At 46.0% G+C, this 23,155-nt stretch overlaps 1 protein-coding gene across 1 annotated transcript in view; it reads right to left on the bottom strand.

The window, feature by feature from the left end:
- Window positions 1-23,155, bottom strand: part of CACNA1B (calcium voltage-gated channel subunit alpha1 B) — a 491,615-nt gene that overhangs the window by 162,553 nt on the left and 305,907 nt on the right. The window contains exons 13-17 of the mRNA XM_044993192.1: window positions 19,476-19,588; window positions 15,047-15,159; window positions 7,475-7,606; window positions 6,552-6,624; window positions 414-531 (exon numbers count right to left, since the gene is read on the bottom strand). Coding sequence (XP_044849127.1) covers window positions 414-531; window positions 6,552-6,624; window positions 7,475-7,606; window positions 15,047-15,159; window positions 19,476-19,588 — 549 coding nt within the window. The remainder of the gene's footprint in view (window positions 1-413; window positions 532-6,551; window positions 6,625-7,474; window positions 7,607-15,046; window positions 15,160-19,475; window positions 19,589-23,155) is intronic.

Genomic DNA, 23,155 nt, shown 5'->3' with positions numbered 1-23,155 from the left:
TCAGTGCAAGTATGTGTGTGGACACACTTCACGCTAAAAGGTTTTATTTGGATTTATCTTAAATTATTTTCTCCCTGGCTTAAATTCATTCAGCATGGGACTTTTTAAATTTGAAGTAAGTGTCCACGCACAGACTTGCCGTGAAATACCAAAAGGTATGAATTAAAACCATATTAGTGTTTGGAGCAGGTTTGTGCAGAGGGAAGCCCTAAGCGACTTACATAAGGTCACCCAGTAAGCCGGTGGCAGAGTCAGAATAGCACTGAAGTGTCCTGCCTCCCAGACTTGGGTTTCACCCACTACACTGCATGGCCTTCTAGCACTTCAGGAGGCTGGAGCATCCTGAATGCTGATTTGCCAGTGAGAGACGGCATGTCATACCATGGACAATTCATACTGAAGTGCAAGGATACAGTTACCAAACAAAGTCAGGACGATGAAGTAAATGGAAGAGAACATTCCTGAGTGGACACCACCTTGTGATACTATCCCATGATACATCACTGCATTCCAGTCTTCGCCAGTCAGTATCTGAGAGAGAGAGAGAGAGAGGAGAAGATGAGTAAAGGATTGGAGTGTTTAAGCATCATTTATATGCAGCCATGGGTACAGATCCTCAAAGGGAAATCTATTGATAAGAAGGCACTGCAAAGGGGTGTGCCAGAAATCCGTCCAACAGCTTCAGGTTATTTAGCCTGCTTTTGCCCATAAGAATTTCTAAAAGCTCTTTCTGCAGATCAACTGCAGCCCTATCTACCAACATGGCTACAACGCCGCTTACATATCTACCTAAAACTGGCAGTCGCTTGCATTTTTTTTTGCGTTCCTTAAGAGGATAGGGAGAGAGTCCTTCTGAGAACTCCAGTCAATTACAATACTCAACATACATTGTTTAAACTATTTTGGTTTAGATAAAAGGTAGTAGAGTGATTATTGGGAGGTACAGCAGCAAAAATAGGTATTAACCACCAGACTCTATAAAATTCCTTCCAGCCAGCTGGGGATGGTTTGAGGCAGGATTTATGGACCCACAGATCCAAAGCTTGGGCTGGGAGGAGGACCTTGGACACAACAACCCATGAGAGGGCCCTGTAACCAGAGACATCTGTGGTCTGCCATGAGGGCTGAGGAGTACTTGGGACCACTGGCAGCAGGAGGCCAATAGCAGCACTTAATGGCTGCTCCTTAGCCCTATTCCTGCCTCAAAACTCCTTCCCTCAGCGTACTCTGGGGCTGCCTGTTTTCTGCTGCCTGGCAGCACCGGCACTGTGAGGTTGACGGCTGGACACAGAGCGAAGACTGCCAGCATGCAGAAGCGGTAACAGCCCTACTCCCATATGCCCTTGCCAGGCCAGCCCAGTGGAATCTTCGGTTTCCTTCTATTAACCAGTCATGCACAGGGGCCAAGATTTCCACAGCTCCACCTATGATGTTTCCCATGGATGGGAGAGAGTCACTGACTTCACTCCACACGGGGGCAGGAGAAGAGCCTGCCTCTGGCAGGGGGGAACACTACCAGCTGCCTATGGGGCAAAGGCAGATAGAAGCAGATGTCTCCTGATGCAGGAGGTACCCTGGCTGTGGGTTGTGTCTGGGGTAACTGGAAGAGGTTTGAAGTTGGGGGTGCTAGGGAGGGGATACCTGGGCAGTGTGCCATGGGACAGCTAGGGGGTTTCTGAGTGATATCTGGTGGGTGCTGGGGGACAGGTGGGGGAGCTGAGGGGAGCTAGCTGGCAGGTGTTGGAGCAGCCAGAAGGATGCTGGGGAGGTACCAGGGTGCAGCTGGAGGAAGTGAGTGTGCTGGCAATGGAAGGGAGGCAGAGCCCAGCAGTGAATCTCTCACCTTCTTTTTCAACCAGCTATTTCTCTCACCTCGGCTCCATGCTTTGCCCTGGCAGAGTAACAACAGGCTGAGCAGCAAGAGGGGTGGGCAGAGAGGCCATCTGGATTTTTGCTCAGCAAGCACCACCCAGCAGCCTCGAGGAGCAAGCGCGGAACCTGCTTCCTACTCGCCTGCCCCATTCTCCATCTGTCCCGTCTTCTACCCACCCTTCTCCTTCGCCAGCAGCATGGCACCAGGCTACCAGCCACAGCTGCTTCCTCCTCCTGGCTGCTCCATGCAGCTTGGCTCCAGCCGGGGAGCAGTGAGAGTGGAGGGAAAGAGGCAGCTAAACTACAATTTACCCTCACAGCAGCCCTAGTGACCTGGAGGAGAGAGAGCTGGGGAATCCCTGTTGCCTCCCTACTAGATCCTACAGGGCTGCAGGCAGGTGCGATGGGGTTGAGGCAGACATGAGTGTCACAGGAGACACTGGACACTTGGTAGCCCCACTATCTTGGTTTGTCAGTAATAGCAGGTGCAACGCCGTCCGACCCTGGTCTGTCGACGGGCGGAATCAAACCAGGGATCTCTGGAGCTTAGTGCATGAGCCTCTACCACATGAGCTAAAAGCCAACGGGCTGTTAGCTAAGGCTGTAGAGCAGACTCGTTTTTTCTCTCTCTCTGCCACTAGATAAGACAGAGCACCACACCAGAAGAGCACCTGCTGCTCCCTGCCGTCTTTGACCTCAAGGCGCCACAGACAGCCAAACATTGCAGACAGCAACCACCAGGCCAGAGAAGCACAAAACTGAATACAGAATCTAAATGGAGAACATAATCAGAAGGAGGAGGAACCCTGGCTTCGTAGGAGAGAGACTGTGACTTCCTATGTACTTGTACAGGGCACAACAAAAGGGGACCCGGATCCTGATCGAGGACTTTGGATGCTGACACAATAACAATAAATAGTACATGAATAATATCTAAACAAACAGTGATTAATGAATTTGTCTCCGCCTTTGATAAGCATCACAGCTACTAGGTGCTCATTCCACATCAAAACTTTCACTCTTCCGAGCCTCTGCCATCCCCGTTTTTCAACAACTTTCTTTGTGCTTTCAGCACTCTGAAATTTGTGCACCTAACGTTCTGATTGCCCAGTATGGGGGATTTTAATTATAGCACTTCTTAGTGCATTAGGAAATGTTTTTTTGGAATTCAGTACTCCAGCCCACTAATAGAAAGTTTGAATGGTCTGTATTTAGTAAGAAAATAAAACATGATGTATTGTTAGCAATCAAGACCCACGTGTGCATGATATACTAGAAAGAATTTCAAATTTCAGACTGCCCACCAGCTACTTACCTCGGGAAAGGCTCTGGCTGAGATACAATGATGATGCTTATGGCAGACTAGCAAATATAGTGCAGTGTGTATATCCTAACGGCCACTTAGGGACAGAGATTCTGGTCTCAGTTACACCAGTGTAAATCTGAAGTAACTCCAGTCAATGGATTTACTCTGGAGTTACACAGAATAACTTGAGTATCTGACTCTGGCCATTGGTCTCTCAGCACTAGTGCTGGATGAGTTCTGAAAAACAGGATTCACAAACACTTGTTCAAATAATTCCCATGAATTTGCATCTGCTTTCATTTTGCTTTCTAGGACCATTCATGTGAGTGAATTTGGTTCACAAGAATGTTCATGGAAAGAGGAGCTGGGGAAACAGGCATATGCATGAAAAATCAGGATGGAAGTGGTTAGGGGTCAACTGGAAAAAGCAGGGTTGCCAGTTTTGTTATTCCTGGAGGTTTCATCACATGACAATTGGAGGCTCCAGAACAATCCTGGAGGGTTGGCAACCCCACTGGTAAGCTATTTGTGGCTTTTTGAGTCATCCAGACAGGAAGCAGAAATATCATGTGACTTAGGAAGCCAATCACAGATTGCATAGCAAATCACAACTAGTGAATACTCACGCCAAGAGCTGTGGGAAATGCTCTGTGAGCAGCTCACACTATTTGCCAGATCATTTGAAATATGGAAAAAAGTCGCAAATGTCAAAGTTTGTTTTATGGAACTTTTGCAGAAAGTTCAATGGGCAAAACTTACGGATTGTCTGTGGTGATTAGTTTGTCCGGCACTGCTCAGTAGTGAATGCAAAGGTTTGGCTGAACAGCCATCAGATGATAGAATAAGCATAGCTTTTAAAATCTGCTCCATAATGATACTGGACTGACTAGTGTATGTTAGTGATGCCAAAGACAGGGATGCCAATTCAGGAAGGCACTGAAGAGCGTACTTAAGGTGCTGTCCTGAATGGGGATGCTTTCTGAACCGGGACCTGAATGAATTTAAACCCAGCCTCAGACACACATGCAATGCAACTCAGAAAAGAAGACAGCTAGAGTGGCTAAAAGCAGAAGGTCACTGAAGTCAGTACTTAGAGAGCTCAGCCACTGAACAAAACACCCCTCAGCAGAGCCAAAGTTCAATAGCATCCTGTCTCCATCATTCCACATCCCCTCAGGCACCCGTCAATGGCCTCCCTCTTACCAGCTAGCAACGTGTAATTATTGAAGTGGCAACCCTCAAGTAGTGCTGCCTGGACAGCTAACTGAGGTCTTTCTGGCTTATAAACAGCCTGTGTGTCTATGGTTGTGGTAAACATTTCTCGCTGAGCCAATTGCTGGAGTACAGAGATGCAGCAATTTGCTACAATGCCCTGGGTCACATGGTAGAAGACTGTGACTCAAACACTCCTGCTGGGATTCATAGGGCAGGCTGAGTTCAGAGGGAGAGCTGAAGGGACTAGACTGGCTCCTACAGCAGACTAGAGATCAAAGAAAGGATCGGGAAGGGAGGTGAAAGACCTGGCTGGGGATACCTGCTCTGTTGGCTGCAGCAGAAGCTCTCTGAGGTCTTAGGAGGGGCCAGGGGCAGGGGCAGGAGGTGGTTTACCTGCTTTAACTGATGTTGATCTATATTTGTGTCAGAGCAATAAATGCTTTGCTGGGAAAAAGGGACTGAAAAACTGACACTGGTGGGAGTGTCATCGGCTACATCTACACTTGGGATACGTCTATGCCAGCTGGAAATCGTGCCCCCGGCTCCAAGTATAGACGTAGCCATAGATGCACTGGCCAGTGAGTTGGCCCACTGGCTTGTATGAGAGTAGGGAAACTGAGGCAGGGGCAAGGTTTAACGCTGGGTTTGGGGAGCCCTTATTACGGTGTTCTGAATGGTTGTGTGTGGGGAAACATGACATCAAATTACTTCACCAGAATGAACCGGGTAGCAGAAGCTGGCTTCCAAATTTCACCGAGTTTATCTTGTGTTGCCATTTTATATTCACTTTTACATAAATTTTAGAAGTGATTCGCAAAGACTCACTCTCATCCCACAGAAGCCCCATTGCCCAGTGTCTTTATCATGTGAGCGGAAAGCAAGTACTATAAAATTTCCCAACGGGTAACAATTGACTTAAACCAAAACACCACCAGAGCCTGGGGATTTTCATATCTGGAGCGACGCTTTTCAGCTCAGTCCCGTCTGTCACAATACCTTTGCTCTTCTATGGGATCTCGCCTTGGAAGAGCCTCAAAGCACTTTGCAAATATGAGCACAGTAAGCTTTGCAACATCTCAGCAAGCTGAGTAATAGAACCCCCCCTTCACACCTGGGGGAATTGAGGGCCATAGCAAAGCCGCTTACCCAAGGTTACTCACTGAAACTGTGGCCGAACTGTGAATAAAACCCAGGTCTCGTTCTCTGTTGTAACCACAAAACTCCTTTGGAGGACTGTGAACTGGAATGTCCAATCCGGGCATCACTCAACTTTGGGGAAGTTTGGGTCTGGATCCAAATTTGAACTTCTCAGATTGAGCCCATCTCCAGCAAAAATGGATGCACAGTGAACAGAGTGGTAAAGGATGTTCGTGGGTCTCCCAACGGGAAATGAGAGTTCACTTGCTGCTTCAAACAGAACGGGGCGCATCACTCGTGTTTCTCTAACTAAGCAAGCGATTCTGTAATAACGTCAGACATGGAGCAGCTGCAGAATCAGGGCCTTAAAACCTGAGCTGCAGCTCTCCCAGACCATCACATCATGTTGGCTAAGTTTGATGACTCTTTCCTGGCTCCCCCACAGATTTTAATTCTTATCCAATCTCATCCCGCAACCTTGGTAGTGCAAAATGCTATATTATTTCCTCATTGCCTCAGGCCCTTCACCAGCAACTCTCCTCGTGAACGTACGGCAACTGCAGGAGGAAATGGAAGCGGGTCATTGTGTGCTCATTTGCTACATTATGCCATTATAGATGCTGTGCAGAGGACAACACATGAGAAGTCCCATTGCAGTGTAAGGTACTGTGGAGGTGACCTCGTGAAGGACACTGGAGGGTCTCCTCCAGCCCTTGGATTATGCTTGCTTTGTGCAAAGTGATCGTCCATTTTCCCCGTAAAAGAATTCTGTTTGCCTGAATTTCAAAGAGCCCCTCAGCATTTATTTTAATGGATCATTTCACTGGTAAATGTGTGCATTATAATCCCACAGCACATTGTGAGCAGTTCTTCTCTAATAAACAGTAGGCTATGAGCAAACAAAAATTACTTTCTCCTTTCCTAAATTCCAGACAGCTTGAGGAACATCTCCTCCATCAGGAACAGAAAGATGTCTAAATGTTCCTTTCTAGTGCACACCCAATGAAAGAGGAAGCTTTACCTGGAACACAGTGAGGATGGCAGCAGGGAATGTATCGAAGTTTGTGGTTGGTGTTTCATCTTGGAAATTAAATCTAAGAAGGAAACAAAAATTTAAAATTAAAACAGTGCAGGAAAAAAATATCTATGCTTTCATAATTCTCTATCACCAGAGTCAGAAGACAACATTTGCTCCACATAGAGATAACCTGGTCAGTTTCAGGAAGGGAGCTCTCCCACCAACAAAATAAAACCACCCCCAATGAGGGGCAGTAGCTTTGTCAGCGGGAGAGTGTCTCCCGCTGAGAAAGTGCTGTCCACACCGACGCTTTTCATCAGTAAAACTTTTGTCGGTCCGGGGTGTGTTTTTACCGCCAACAGTGCAGTGCAGACATGACCCAAGAGAGGTGCGTTTAGCAGAACTGTTAAGAAAATGGGATTTTCATCTCACTGGAAATTCCAACATTTTGAAATTAATTTCCATCCCTAAATGGGAATGGAAAAATCAAAACATTGAAAAATGTTGTGGAACAAATAATTCCAAAAGTTTTAAATCCAAAATATCCAACTGAAAATAAACTAAATGAAACTATGAATGGACATTTCAGCATCAAATGTCATTTTGTTTAGATTTTTTTTAAAGAAGAAAATGACAAAATTATCTTTAAATGAAACAAACGCTCTTCGTTTCTTTCAAAATGTCAATTTGCAACAAAAATGCTTGTTTTGACATTTCACTTTGCAAAACCGAAGTTATTCATAGAAACTGGCATTGTCCCATTAAAAAAAAAAAATCTCAGGTTTGATAAAACTATGTTCCGGTAGGAAAATTTTCCACATGAAAGCATTTAAACCAGATTTGCAAATCCTCTGAGCCATCCAGTCCCCATCAGCCTTTTGCCTTCCTCAGGGACTGCTTTGATATGAGCAACACACTACACTTACTGTCCTCCAAAGAGCTGCATTCCCAGCAGAGCAAACACCACAATGAACAGGAAGAGCAGGAAGAGCAAACTGATGATGGATTTCATGGAGTTCAGCAAGGAGACCACCAGATTCCTTAAGGAGTTCCAGTATCTAGGTTGTAAATCAAAGCAACCAACCATTAGTGCCACAGGGAGAGGAGGGGCCATTTCCGGGAGAGATTAAAACGATCTAGCTCTTTAAAAGGGACCTGACGATGAGTGTTCTACGGGACACAGTCCAAGTTGAACAGTCTCCTTCAATTCATCTGGGCCAAACTCTCCACTGATGTAATGCCAGCAGAACAATGTGGCCCACTTGAGTCAATCAGATAGCAAAATAACACGTAGAATCAGAGAAGTCAGAGATGGAAAACACCTCTCTAGTCATCCTGAGCAAACGCCTGCCTGTGGAGAATAGTCCCCTACCATGAATTCTGCAGTGCTTTGTCCAATCTAACTTTAAATGCTCTAAACAATGCAGCATTCCTTAGCTCATCCTCTCTGCAGTATAGGTCTGTTCCCTACAGTATATAATCCCATGCATTTTCCTTTCCATTACTACACATACCAACAGGAGCTCCGGCAGCCTTTTTGGCACCCTAGGCGGCAGAAGATCCCGCCCCCAAAATGGTGCCCCCGACAGAGGTGGCGGATGTTCGGCCGCCACAGTCGCCACCCCCCAAATGTCAGCGCCCTAGGTGACCGCCTAGGTCACCTAATGGGTTGCGCCAGCCCTGCATACCAACCACTGGGGATGCCAAGAATGACGACTTACTGATAATGCCAAGGCCAGAATGAATTTGCGGGAACTGTGAACTACTCATTTAGGTAAGACTTGAGCCAGGACTGAATGGTTCATTTCCATAGGAGCCTGATTCCCCGCACTGTGTTGTTTGGGAAGTTATTTAAACATGAGCTTTCAACTGTTTCATGCCTGGTTTCCACAGATAGACCTAAAAAAAATCATCTCACATTCAGACATTTAAATTGAAACAGGCTTTTAGGCATAGAATGTGAGCACTCAAGGGGGATCTGGCCATCCGATATAGCAGGCAGCCATGATTGAAAATTAACCTCACGGCATCATAACCCTAAATTGTGCAAACAGTGGACAAGAACTCAAGGAGGGGAACCCAGCTCAGCTCATGACCTCCACACAGCAGGTTCCACCTGGCCAGGTGCTGCTGTTCCATCTGCTCTTATCTCCACCCAGGTCATCCTGGATTTATTCCATCCCTTGTCATTATGGGCACGTATATACACCCACACACGAAGCTGGAAGAGGCAGGCTAAATAAAGGCGGTCCTGAGAGGGTGTACAGAAATGGCACTCTCTCTTCAGTTTATTATCCTGCTGAGAACAAGCAGGGAACGTTTATATTAGGAAAACTAATGAATCAGAAAATGCAGATAGCGCTATTAAAGCTGAGGATCTCTTTAATAATCTTCAGTTAGACAGACAAGCCTGAGAAACAACAGGGTTGGAGCACACAATGGGAGAAAGGGATTTAAACCTTTATAGATGCTGTTATCTAGGTTTACATTGTAAACCTAGGTCTGTGGGACCTGTACTTGTGGACATGGAGTTTCCAAGCCCATGCTCGAGCATCTATATTGCATTGCAAACCCAGGTTTACCAGAGCTGTGCTAACATGTCCATACAGCATTATTCAGACCTTCTTATTCAGGTCTGTGGTTTGATTTGCGTCCACACTGCAAAATGACAAGTCTTGGACCCCGAGGCTCAGTGGGACTCAGGCTCTGACCTAAGCAGGGTTCTAAAACCTGGGTGCTGAGCGCTTGCTGACCTGAGTCTGACTGATTTTAGACACAACAAATCCTGCACCTTGGCAGGGAGTTAGACTATATGACCCTTGCGGCCCCTTCTAACCCTGTGGTTCTGTGATTGGTGTGTGGACAGAAGAGGGACTTGGCCTCAAACCTGAGTCACTGCCCAGGCTTAGTGTGCGGTGTAGAGTTTTTCTGATCACTTTGGGATAGCAAGCAGGAATTTTTCCAGCTCTTTCTCTCTCCTTTTTCTCCAGTTACTTCTACCACTTCCTCTCTCCAGACCAGGAAGCTACCACACAGAGCCTGGGTTCCTGATGGAAGTCCTGCTCCACAGGTTCCACCGGGGCTATGGGGCACAGGCCCTTAACCTGAAATTCTTACTGCAGAACAGTTGTTGTAGGGTGTGGAAGAAGGGTGCCAGATGATTTGTCTGTTCCCCCCTCCACAACTCCATAAGACAGCTTACAGAGGAAGCCGGCTTTCATACAGGCTCCCAATTATTCTATTGCTACCCATTCTTCCTTCACTTTCTCTGTTCCACTTTTCCAGTTCTCTTCCTAGAACACCATTCCCTTCTCCACCATCTACCAGCAAGCAGAGCTGGGTGAATAACTGATTTTCTGGTGTGCTGCCTGTTCTGATTTTTTTTTAAGTGTTTCGGCCTGTCTCAAACCCAGAATTGTTCAAATCTTTCAGCAAATCAAAAAGTAATGTTGTTTCAGGTTGACAAACCTTTCATTTAGATTTCAGACACTAACTTTAAAAAAATAAATAAAATTGAAAGAAATTTCTCAAAAGCCATTTTGAATTCATAGATTCATAGAATCTAAGGCCAGAAGGGACCATTGTGATCATCTAGTCTGACCTCCTGCATAACACAGGCTAGGGAACTTCCTCAAAATAATTCCTAGAGCAGATCTTTTAGAAAAACATCCAGTCCTGATTTAAAAATTGTCAGCAATGGAGAATCCACCACAACCCTTGGTAAATTGTTCCCATGGTTAATTACTCTCACTGGTAAAAATTTACGCCTTATTTCAGTCTGAATTTATCTAGCTTCTACTTCCAGCCATTAGATCATGTTATAACTTTCTCTGCTAGATTTAAGAGATTTAAAAAAAGTTTGCCCACCCCTGGCTAAGACCCTAAAAAGAGGCTAAATTGCTCTGATGGAGAGATAAGGGTTTTCGTGACCACAGACCAGGACAGAAAGTTCTCCACGGGAATTTTCCCTGCCTCATGCTGCTGCCTGCCTCAGGCTGGTATTTCTCAGTTAACATGATTGGGCAGCAAACACACAGGTCAGGTGGCTGGATTATCCAGAGTCGCTGGGCATACCCGGGTCATTTCAGCACCCATCTAGGACTGATGACAGGCCCCAGGGCTGTAACAAGGAGTTAAATTTCTACAGTTGCCAGCTCCCATTACATCTTGACAAGGAGGAAATTAGGTTGAGCTATTTTCTCCTTGTCTTCCTCTCTCTCAATTTCAGTGCCTCTTGGGCTGCATTCCCACTCACGGCAGTGACGTGCCATCCTGCTGTGACCTTTTCAGCCTGCTGCAATTTAACTTTCTAACCGTCGTGTCGCTCTGCTTTTTACAATCTTCCCGGCTTGTGCTGAAGGAAGAAAAAGCCTCCAAATCAAAAGGCGTAATACCCCCAATTATTCAGAGCAGGATGGTGTGCCCCTGCCTTCCGCTGAACAGATTAGAGGCAAAAATCCAAGGGCAGGATGCTTCAGGGAAACTTAGCAGTGAAAGCCAGGCAAAAAGGAAAGAATTAGCACAGGGTGAGGCTGTAATGAGAACCAGACAGCAGCGAGGCAGCATTTGGAGCTCTTGCTTTGCTAACTTTCTCAACTAGCTCATGGTCAGATGTGCGGGGCTGGTTTGATTGAGCACTTTTCTGGAGCTTGCTGCCCGGTCAGGATTTTTTTTTCTGCTGAGAACCTACGATTTTTCCAGCTCCCCATCCTTCCCAGAAAGTGTCAACATTTGGATTTCCTCAGACACTTACAGGTGAAAGTTGGAGCCGCAGAACGATCAACATGTAAAAAGCCAGATAACCGTAAGGGTGTGTCTACACAGCAAAGAAAGGTGTGTTCCTAACTCGGGTTAGCGAACAGGTTGAAATAGCAGCAAAAAGATGGCAACTCAGTATGGCGCGTCATTCCATATTCTTTATGAAAATATGCCTATGATATGAATATCACATGACTGAGATATACGCTATGCAAGATGGCTCATGTGAGATATCACTGGAAAGGTTATGATTTACCGAATGCCATTATCCTATTTCTGTGTATGTGTCATTTCTGTATCTGAAATTAGGAACATTGACTATGTATCTGTATTTCAACTATGCTACTTTGGGTGGCGCCCACTGCCAGCACTTCAGGTACAACAACTGGAAAGCCAGAGGGGGCGGATGGCCCATCCACACAAGGACAATGGACTGTGAAAGAGCCTAGTCTTCCCGTGAATCCGTGGGTCAGCCTGTGAAGGGCATGGGCCCTACAGACTCAGGTGGTCTTGTCACCTGATACCAAAGCATTACCTGGGACTTCTTGTAACTTTCCACTGTAAGGGAAGGGGGGGAATCAAACTAGGAAGCAAAGGATTCCCACTTTATGCACATCCTATTTAAGGGTGGGGAGTGAAGTAATCCAGGTCGTGAGTTCTCCCCTGCTACCCCACCCAAGATGACTGCTGGAAACAACTAAGGCTATGTCTACACTTGCAGAGTTTTTGCGCTGTACGTTTCATCGGTGATAGGGAACCGGTGAAAGAAAAGTGCTGGTTTGTGTCCTCACTTAATTCCTCAGGCGTCAGAGAGTGTTTACACTAGCAGCACTTCCATTGCTGACGAGAGCAGTGCTGTAGGGCAGCTATCCCACAGTGCAGCTCTCTGGATAGGTTTTTGGGAGGGGCGGGGAGTAGAAGGCATTCTGGGTCTCTGCTCAGTGCCCCGTGCTGCACCGCTTCATGTTCCAGCAGCCACATTACTTCCTTGTTTCTTTCGTGGCTTTTTTTTTACCCCCTGCCACATCTACACGTGAAGGGAAAGTGAGTTTCAAACTTCCCAGGGCTTACAGGGGGAGGAGCGGACATCCGTTTACCTGGCGTCAGAGCAGCGGAGATGCTGGCCAGAGTGGTCACTTTTGGAACTGTGGGATATCCTCCGGAGGCCGTAAGGTGTTTACACTGGTGGAACGTATCTTCACTTTCACAACAGCGCAAAAAAACAGCAGTAAGAGCTGTACGCCTCTAGTGATGGTGGTTTTCTTTTTGCAGTGAAACTTCTGAGTGTCACCGCAAAAAGCCATTAACAACTGTAGATGCCCCCACGGTTTTAGTGCAAAAGAGAGAGATTTTGCATTTTAAATGACATAGCCATAGTCTAAGACTGAACAGGGAGAAGGAACTGGGTCCAGGCTGGAAGGGCGTCTGGCCTGTGAAGAAGATTATTAGAACCACATTTAGGGTGAGAACTCACATGTAACCAGTTTCTTTAGTGTATTAAGCTTAGTTTGCGGACTCTGTTTTATTTTCTTAGTAATCAGCCTTGTTCTGTCTGCTACCTCCTTAACTACCTAAAATACACCTGTTATAGTTAATAAATGTATTTCTGGGTTATAATATAACCCAGTTTATGCAATTTATAACTGGGGGGGAGGGCGAGAAGTGTGCACTTCCCTCTTCCACATTGAGGGAGGAGGCGAATTTCAGAATCTCTCTTTGGGTCTGCACTCCAAGGGAGGATGTGGTGCTGGAGCAAGTCCCTGAAGCCGAGTCTTCCCAGAGCTGATCTGCAGCTGGGTGTGGCCCTGCCTGTGGGTGTGTGAGAGGAGGTTTTAAGAGCCTGGCACGGCAAGACAGGTTAAAGGGGGCCCAGGCTGGCAGAACAGGTAGTCTCAGTGGAACTGCAGCACATCAGGTGACTTCCCAAAGGGTCCAACCCGTCGCACTCGGCTTTTAACTTGGGTTAGCAGCTCGACTTCAACTCTGCAGGGCTACGTCTACACTGCAGCCGGGAGGGAGCTTTGTCGGGTAGACGGACTTGTGGTAGAGAGGGGCTCATTCTCGAGAGCTAAGAATAGCTGTGTGGATGCTGCAGCACCAGGGAAGGCTCAGGCGAGCCACCCGAGCTTGCCCCAGGGGGTAGACGGGGCTTGAGCTCAGGTGGCTTGTCAGAACCTCTGCCGTTGCCGCAACGGCCACACAGCTACTTTCAGCATATTAGCGCAAGCCCCGCCACCACAAGTCTGTCCACCTGAGCTGGAGGGGTCACTCCCGGCTGCCGTGCAGACACACCCTTGGAGGCCTGGCGTTGAACTAGAACTGCTAATCCAGGGTAAAAGCTGAGTGCTGTGACTTTGTCGCTATTTTAACTAAAGTTTGCTAACGTGCAGTAGCTAACCTGAGTTAAGAACATACCTCTTATCGCAGTGTAGACCTATCTTAAGGGGCTAAAAGACACCCAAACTGTGCAGCTGATGATGAGAGAAGTACGTAAGTACAACAAATGACCATTTCATACTCTAGTTGGACAATTTGAGCATCCAAGTTTTGGACACCCCGTTAAGGTTCAAAAATCGGGCTCCCCAACTAAACCCTTTGTTGGGTTGCTCCTTGCACAGAGATGCTGCACCAGCATTCCTCCTTGTGGCTAGTAGTCGTCTTGCGGCAGCTCTGCCTCAGTTTACCCAATGTCTTTTCTGTCCCATTCTGGCTGTAAAAGTGACTGGCTCTCCAGCCAAAAAGCCACTTAACAGAGTCCAATCCCTTCTGTGGCCTCAGAGTCCTTCACTTAAAATCAGAAACAAAAAATACCAAAAGAACCAAATAATCATCCCAGCTAGGTTCAGCTGTTAGCTTCCTTCTTCGCAGGCTAGCTACAAACTGTCCCAACACCGACCCAAGTTCCTGGGTTTTAACCTCACCACCCTGTGGCTTGGACACATTCCCTCTCCCCAGGATTTAGGCAGGCTGCAGTCCCTGATTGGCTCCTGTCTCAAATTAGGCTCCTTACAGAGCACAGGACAGTTTGTCTGCTCTGCATCCCCCATCCTGCAGAGATGTGGGAGGTGAGGCTAACTGACCGGAGCTGAGTGGCCCCAACGCTCACCTGGCTGCTACACTCCTCTTGTTAATACAAAGAGATAATTAAAGAGGGGGAGGAAGGAAGGGGCAAACTTCTTTGTGGGGGAAAAAACAAAACCGGAACGAATGCCCATAACATTTTCAGTTAGCTCGCCATTACAACTTTAACATCCTGCAGCAATGGATTACAACTTGCACAACAGCTGTTTGTTAATTCCAGTGCATATTAATCGGACACGTCAGAAGAACAAGTGAAAAGCTTCGTCCACCAAACTCTACTGGATCACAAAAATGCCAGATTCACAACCCTGGAAACCGAAGACCTCAATACACTCCTAGGTTAGGTACAGTACAGGCAGCACAAGCTTCCCCCTGCTGTTGTGCTGGCAAATCTTAGTCTTGTCCTCTGCAGGGGAGTAGTTTCGTCTTCACGACTTATTCAGCTATAGCAACAATCACCCGCTTTGGCCGACATGGGTGCTGGTAGCGCTCACATCCCATAATCACAGTTCATGCTTGGCAGTGTAAGGGTGATGGGCAGAAGCAGAAGTTACTGCTGGGGCACAAATTCTACATAGCTTCATAACAGGAGCGTGCAAGGCAAGCAGGCAATGTCGAGCTAAATAGCCGAAGGGAGTGAAAAAGGAACCTGGACTTACTTGGTTACTTTGAAAATCCTCAGCAGTCGAAGAGCCCTCAATACACTGATGCCAAATGAGGTACCAGGCTTCACTGCTGCCCAAATCACTTCAAAAATGCTCCCCACTATCACCTGCAAGAACAAGCCATTTGAAAAGGGAAAATGGTTGCCCAACCGGCTGTGGCTTTGGGTCATCCCACAGGGGCTCGGGACCAAAGAGGAGACAGCTCCTGCGCTGTGATTGGATTCTAACAGGGGCTGCCAGTATAATTTGCATAATCAAGGAAACAGCAAGAAAGCCCAAACTCTCAGACGTAATGGCTCTAATTTTGTAAACGTGCGACCCAGCTGGAGAAAGGGGCGGCATGTCGTCGCACTGCCCCGGAGCAGGACGGCAACTCAAAGTCACAGTCTGCTGCTTGCTTCTCCCTTGCTGCGGTGGCAGAATCACCGTCCATGAGCCCTTCTGCAGGTGCAGATTGCTTCCCCCTGTGCACCAATTCTGGGTGTTGGCTGGTGTATTGTGAGGTCATAGCCAAGGCTCCGCCCACTCCCCACCAGTGCCCACTTGCACAAGACTGGGGATAGCAGTCAGGCAGAAGCTGTCCCCATCCCCAAACCGTGCATATGAGCAGTCCCCACAGGGATGTGAAGTGTCTCCTTACACCTCCTTACTCCCATGTGTAGGGGCACAGCTGGGCTCACGAGTATGCACCGTATAGGAGCTAAGTATTATTGTTATGTAAAATCGACTGGAAGCATCTCTCTGATCAGAACCTTTAAAATGCTGGTTAATTAAGATACTTGCAGTTAAATAAAAATCCTTAAAATCCACTAGAGTTCGCATCCAACCATTCAGCATCCCCCAGCCTTGAGATATTTACAGAATTGTCTCTGGACATATTTAGTTAAAATGTTGGCAGCTATGCAATAGTACAAACCCTAAGATTCAAAGGGACTTTCTATGAAATGTAGTGCAAATAGGGAGAAATTATAGTAATGAAAAATGCATTATAGTAAAGGGGGAATATATAAAAGCTAGGCTACTGCTTAGGTAATAAGGTGAGACAAGCATTTCTTAGCCTTTATATCTAGCTTCAGGCAAGACCAAAAGTTGAGACACTTTAGCCATGGAGAAGCACAATAATTGCCTTGAAATGCACGAGGGGTTTATTTTTGCCATGGAATACAATTTTCACAGAAAATCAAGCTGAACAGACAGACCTGTGCCCGTTACCGCACCGAGTGATAATATGAGATTGTCGACACCCTGGAAACACCATTTGTGTACGTCATTCCAGCTCCTTTTGAGCAGAACCCAACTCTCCTCTCCTCCACTGTGTATCCTTTCTAGGGATCCATCATGCATCAGTGAAACCTTCCCCCAGACCCTCTGAGTTTTAAGCTGATAATTAATTTTCTTGCCATATTAAAATGACCTCTTGGGAGTAACTTCACACAAGATTCCACCAGACTACCCCTCCCCGGGGCCAATGTCTCTGTTTTGTTGTTTCACTCTTTGCTTTTGAACTGTTTCATCTCGATGGTTTGTCAGACTAAACTGACTACAGAACTGTGTACTGTTCCAAAGGGGGTGAAGAAACTGAATTAATTTGGGAAGTGGGAACGTGGGTGCGGGAGAAGAAACATAGATAGTGGTGGGTTCCCAATGGACTCTCTAAAAAGGAAGAATTAGAAAAGTGCTCAAAACCCTCTCCCTCATGGGAATCTCAGCCTGTGAAACTTATTACCAGAGCTTCATTCAGCATGGCATGAACAAAAGCCCAGTGGGTTTGTTCTGTGTTTAATATAAAATTCTTAAATCATTCACCCCTCAAGATCAGGTATACGTTTTTGTTCCTTGTGGGTGGAGCATTCTGCTCAACAATGCCTTTTATGAAATAAATGAAGGGAAATTAGCAGACAGTGAGGGTGAAGCTTGCCATATTGTGGTCCATGCAGTACCTGTGTGGGGGATAGAGAACATCAATCCAGCATCTTTCACTAGAACTTGACAAAAAATGAGGCAGTGCTAAATTTAGGTCAATTAAAAGCCAAATGAAAGTATTACAAAACGGGGCTAATTTTCTTGACCCAGCTCACACAGACTGGAATTTTCAAAGGCGTCTCAGGTTGTTAGACACCTAACTCCCGTTGACTTTCAGTAGGAGCTGGGTGCCAACTCCAAGGCTGGCTTTAGAGGTAGATGACCCAGGTGACCACTTGGGGTGCCAGACTTGGGGGGCGCCAGGCTTGGAGTGCTGTTTTTGTTGTTAGCAACAAAAGGGAAAATAGAATGTTTGAAGTAAAATGTTTCAGGTATTCTGTATGTGGATTCGTTTTTCAGTAACCTCCTAGAATGTTCTGGGACCTCTGTGGAACCTTCCAGACTTGCTTATATATGACATGAATAAATACAGATTTACAGATCCTAGTAAGCAAGTTTTATCGTCTTATATGACGGGGATAAATCACGCATGCAAATCATGCATCAAAGTCATGAAATGGGCTACAAGCGCAATAAAAAAAATAAGGTATTCAAAAGTTTAACAAATGGAGGGGGTGCTGAACAAGCTCCTTGCCTGGAGCACCAGTTGGTCTAGGGCCGGCCCTGGCCAACTCCCTTAGAAGTCTTTGAAAATCCCAACCCAATTTTCAGTCCAGCCTTAGCAGAAGCTTCGTTTTTGCAGGCACAGAATTACGCCCGCAACAGCTTATTGCTTTTAGTTTAGGTGACGTTCACTGATTACAGTGATTACCCTGATTACATCCCAAAAACAGGAGTGTAGCCATTTAGGTGACTTAAACTGTGGGTGCAAGTAGTTGCAGGTGCAATGCCACACACACAATTATTTGCATGACAGTTTGCTCCCACAGAACTGGGGGATGGTGTCCGCACAGCTAGCCCTGAAGGCTACGTCTTAGCATGAATATCGCCCAGTTTAGGTATATTGGATATGTTCTGTCAGGGGTTTATTGTTGTTGTTGGTGGTTTCTTTTTGCAGTGTCAGCGAAAGATCAGGGATTGCCAGTCCCGCAAAGTACACCTGATGCTTCCCACATGTAAGAGGGTGGTTTACCCCTTTAAGCAGCAGGGGCTCTAGGGCCCGTCAGTCCCAGCTGGGAAGAGGTCAAGTGATCCAACGAAGAGCTGAGAAAGCTCAGTTGGGGTTGAGGGGGGCTGCAGGAGGAAGGCTGGCTCCTATGAATGGCCCTGAGAGAGGGGGCGGGGGCGGTGTTGGTCTGGGGAATAGCTTTGTTTTGTGTGACTTTTCGAGGCTTTTAAAATCTTAATTAATAAACCGTGTCCTGAAAGAGTGGCATGGTGTTAGTCCTTCCTGGGCTGGGAGCCCGGCCAGCAGCCCGACACACACCACACCTTTCCTGGCCTTGTTCTGTCCCAAACAGCCCCTCTCTAGAGAGAAAGGGTTAGTCCAGGCTCTAGGCCGGATCGGTCCTTGGCCTCCCTGCTGAGATGGCCAACAAAGGGGCCGATTAGAGTCAGCGGTGAGAGTGGAATTTGTGCTGAGGGCACCTGCCAAAGGTGAAATGGAGAGAGTCTCACTATTCATTTCCCAGTCGAGGCATGGTGCAGAAACAGTGCGTTCAGTCCCAGAAGGGGACGGGAATCACTCACAGCATCTGATCAGTTAAGTGTCCAAGGGGTCAGACATAAAGTCCACCTCAGACTGGCTGGAGGACACACGAGATGCCCCAGCTGGTCTTTCCCCTCTCTAATCTTTATGGTGGTGGCTGCATCTTGAGTGGCAGCGACACGAAATATTGCAGCCCAGATACTCTCTTAAGATCCAGGTCCACAATTCCCATTAAAGACAAAAGAAGGCGTGTTAGACACCCATATCCACAGACACCTGTAGAAGTGTCCTGTTTGTCCAGAGGGCCTGAGCACAAATGTTTACACCAATGGCATATGCTCAGCATCTCCCCCAGAACACGCCACTTTTATTATTTACGCCTCATTACGGACACAGAGCTTTGAAACTCACTGCCCATGTATCGTGAGGGGAAGTCACCCACAGGATGGTAGAGAATCCAAGCAAAGGGAAACGTGATTTAAAACACAAACACACCCCTAACTTGAAAATGGCATCTCCTGGTATTAGAGCACTTTAGTGAGGCTGCTGATGAGAACTGGATCCATGTGGGCTTTTAGCAGAAAACAATTCCCACAGACATACAGTTCTGGTTGGCTACTGGGGTTCTTAGGAGACAATTCCTAGAGGAAGTGTATTCAGACTGGCATGTTTCCTCATTGTATCTCATTCTTCACTTGATTTATACAGGGAAGTGAGAGAGGAGTAGCTCATCTCTGTAAAATGTGCCCATGGGACATCATTGCCCTTGCACTCACTGATAAACATATAACATCACTCAACAAAGGAGGGGCTTCCACACCATGTTAGTTTGTGTCGCTGATGTCAACTTACCCCAAAGTCGAAGCAGTTGAATGAGGAGTGGAAGTAATTTCTTGGCCCCAGTCCATACATCTTCAAGGACATCTCAGTAAGGAACAGACCCAGGAAAACAAACTCTGCAAAATCTAGAAGCCAGCAAAGAGGCTGAATCAGTTAATGAGGTCCTGCTAGGCTGAGATAATGCAGTGCAACAGCCTCACAGCATGGACTGCCTCCTGCTGGTCGTAAACTCCTCTGCAATGGGAAGGTAACTGCTTAGGTACCCTTTCACACAATTATTTCCGTATACACGTACGGGAGGTACATCATACAAGAAGCACAAAGGAAGCAGTTTCAGCTCTGCTGTGGGAAGTTAGGTATGTGAGCTTTGAGAAATCCTGTCCACCTCTAGGAAGAGCATTTTGAGAAAGAGGTTTGTGAGGGGCTGTTTAGAAAGGCCTCCCTCCCTTAACTCCACCCATAATATTTTGCATATGTACAAATACACAGACCTGTCAATCGCTCTTTCAAATGGGTAGTAGATTCACACATTCCAAAGCCAGAGGGACCATTGTGATCATCTAGTCTGACCTCCTGTATAACACAGGCCATAAAACATTATATGTGCTGGAACTAGGGGTGCTGCCACACTCCTTGGCTTGAAGTGGTTTCCATTATATACAAGGTTTACAGTTTGGTTCAATGGCTCTCAGCACCCCCACTATAAAAATTGTTCTAGCACCCCTGTAAAACTTCCCCCAAAATAATTCCTAGAGCAGGTCTTTTAGAAAGACATCAAATCTTCATTTTAAAATGGTCCTGGATGGAGAATCCACCATCCCCCTTGATAAATTCTTCCAATGGTTGCATCTAACAGTATCATGTGCAGTTTACCCAGTTTGCTCAAATACACAAAAAGATCTAGCACAAACAGGGAGTCCCTTAAAGTCCCTTTAGATCATTGGTTAAATTAGATCCACTATAGCTGAAAAATCACCTTTTTTCCAGGTGTGATTATGGTCTTAAAAATGACAATGAGTAAAATTTTTACAAGCATCTATGTCCTATTTTCAAAAGTGCCTATGTCACTTATGTGTCTAAGTTCCATTGACTTTCAGTGGCACTTTGATAACTAAGTGATTTAGGTCACAAAGTCAACGGAACATAAGTGCCTAAATGATATAGACATTTTTGAAAATGAGATTTAGGTGCTTTTGCAAATTTTACCGTATGTAAAAATGATCCCACCTAATTCAACGGCCCTGCACCCTGTCTGCATTCAGTGTCCAAGGTGCTGACTTTACTACTGACTCAAAGCAGGTTCCTTTTGTTACCCCCTGCAGAACCTACACAGCTCAGAGACAGCAAGTTGGGTTCCATTCTGCCTCATGCATCACCAACAAAACAGCCAGGTACGTTTTTGATTGGGAAGTTTTTAATCACCTATCATGACATAAGGGGCAGAAAAAATCCAGCTGGATTTTTCAAATCCCAGATTGAATTTGCAGGAGTCGCAGTTAAGAAAAAACTACCGTTTGCTTCGTAAACTGAGCAGCTTGGATCTGGAGGTCACTGAGAAGGAGTGACCAGGGAACATTTTTTTAAAAGCAACATCAAAAACAAAACCCTACCAAAACAGAACACTCCACTGCACACACATTTCTCCTCCTTGGGAAAGGATGAGAGAAGAACAAACCAGATGACAGATATTAATGTTGATGCTTAATGCACAGCTGGAAGGTGTTTGTATGCAACAGCGGCAAATGCATTATAAAAACTGACATAGAATATGGAACTCACATGTCATATTTACAGAGTCACTCTTTTGTCTACAGCTGCCCTTTAAGCTTTGTGATTCCAACTCTCCTTAGCCTGTGAACAGAATTCCAGTTCCCTTCTCAGCAAAACTCGACCCTACCAAAGGATGTGGCCTTCAGGACATAAGTGGAATGAGTTTAGTGGAATCCTTCTATTTCCTCATGGATATTTGTTCCCCCACATGCTATGAAACAGGCAGAAGTCTCTACCTATGAGGGGGCAAGATATGAAGCAGCAAGGGGAGCTGCAGGTCAGGCCAGGTCAGGGAATTTGCATCCACATGCCTGTTCTACCTAACTCTAGGCAAAGCTCTTGGTTTCTTGCTTTCAAGAGCATCAAATTTACCCCAAAAGTTTTTTAAATAGCTATGGATCCAGGAAGTCACACTGGAGAAAAGTCCTGGCTCAGTGTGAGAATCCTTCTACATAGGTATTCCAATATCTAGCTCTTATATAGCAGTTTTCCTCAGTAGATCTCAAAGCACTTTACAAAGGAGGTCAGTATCATTACCCCCATTTCAGAGGTAGAAGAGGGGGCAGTGACTTGCCCAAGGTCACCCAGCAGGCCAATGGCAGAGCCAGGAATAGAACCAAGGTCTCCTGAGTCTCAGTCCAGTCCAATGCCCTACCCAGTAGATAACACTACCAAGGGCTCAGAACTATCTAGCACCCTAAATATTCATAAATAGAAAAACACAACACAGATTGCCTGGATGGATAGACAGACAGACAGACAGATCAATCTGGGCTTTTTTAAGGTACATGGCAAGAAATGGGAGTAACAGATGTAAAAGTCAGAGAAACAGTTAAGAAGTTTGAGTGCCTGCTACAGATCTCCTCTTTGCACCCCGGAGAGAAGGAACCAAATGTCGTTTCAGAACTAGTGATCCTTGAGCCAGAACTAGACTCAGTGGCACCTGGTTCCAGAGATCAAAGCTGGCAGTGGCAGCAGTGTCTCAGTGGTGACCAGCTGCCATGGGCCCTGGCACCAAGAGGCCATATGCAGGCAATAAAGGAAGGACGGAAGCCAGGATGCAGAGGAAAGCGAAAGCACTTAACTCTTTGAGTACGAGAGCAACTCAGAATGAATCAGCTTCTCTGGCTGACGGATCCAAAACAGGATTTCTTCTGACATGGTCCTGCCCATATAATTGAAAATGCAATTTCATTGTTTGGACCTCCTGGTATTCAGGCCCTAAATTTAATTTAATCTCCCTTAAACAGAAGCATTCTGTAATTCATTTTAAAGGGAAAATAGTTTGATACAAATAGTCTAATTTAATTTAAAATGTCTGCTGCTGGCAAAGGCCACACTGGTATCATTTTGCCCCATATGTCTGAATTAGGTAGTTAGTGGCTCTTTTTTGTCAATCACCAACAAATTAATTCCATTTCCGCACTGTCTGGAAGTCTGATGTCATTAGGTGCAGGAGTTGGGGATGCTACTCTCAGGTTTATTTGCTCTTCCCCGTGTGGAAACCTCTAACCAGGAAAAAAGCCCCAAGTCCAACCTCCCTCTCTTCTTGAAGAGAGACGGCTGGAAATAATCAGCAGACATAAATAAACATGCATGTTTCAGAAACCCTGTTTCTTTCGATTGCAAATGTTGCATATTTATATCCAGAGGAAGCTGGGCCTCTACTTCAAAGGCAAATACGATATCATCAAGAAACTAATTGCATAATGCATTCGGATAAGCACACTGCAGTTCACAAAAGAAAACAGACGAGATGAGTTCTTAGACCGTGATGGCCCAAATATCTTGATCGAGTTTTCTATTTCCCAAAAAATAATAGTAATAATAATAATAATGTTTTTGTTCAGCCTTTTTTTTTTTTAATTCATTCTTAAAGCATATTGAGGGAAGGTGTGAGGTATTAGATGGACAGTCCTGGA

Source organism: Mauremys mutica, chromosome 18 (assembly GCF_020497125.1).
Source record: "Mauremys mutica isolate MM-2020 ecotype Southern chromosome 18, ASM2049712v1, whole genome shotgun sequence".
Lineage (NCBI taxonomy): Eukaryota > Metazoa > Chordata > Testudines > Geoemydidae > Mauremys > Mauremys mutica.
The sequence above is the reverse complement of the archived record's forward strand: the minus strand, read 5'-3'. Positions and strand labels throughout refer to the sequence as shown.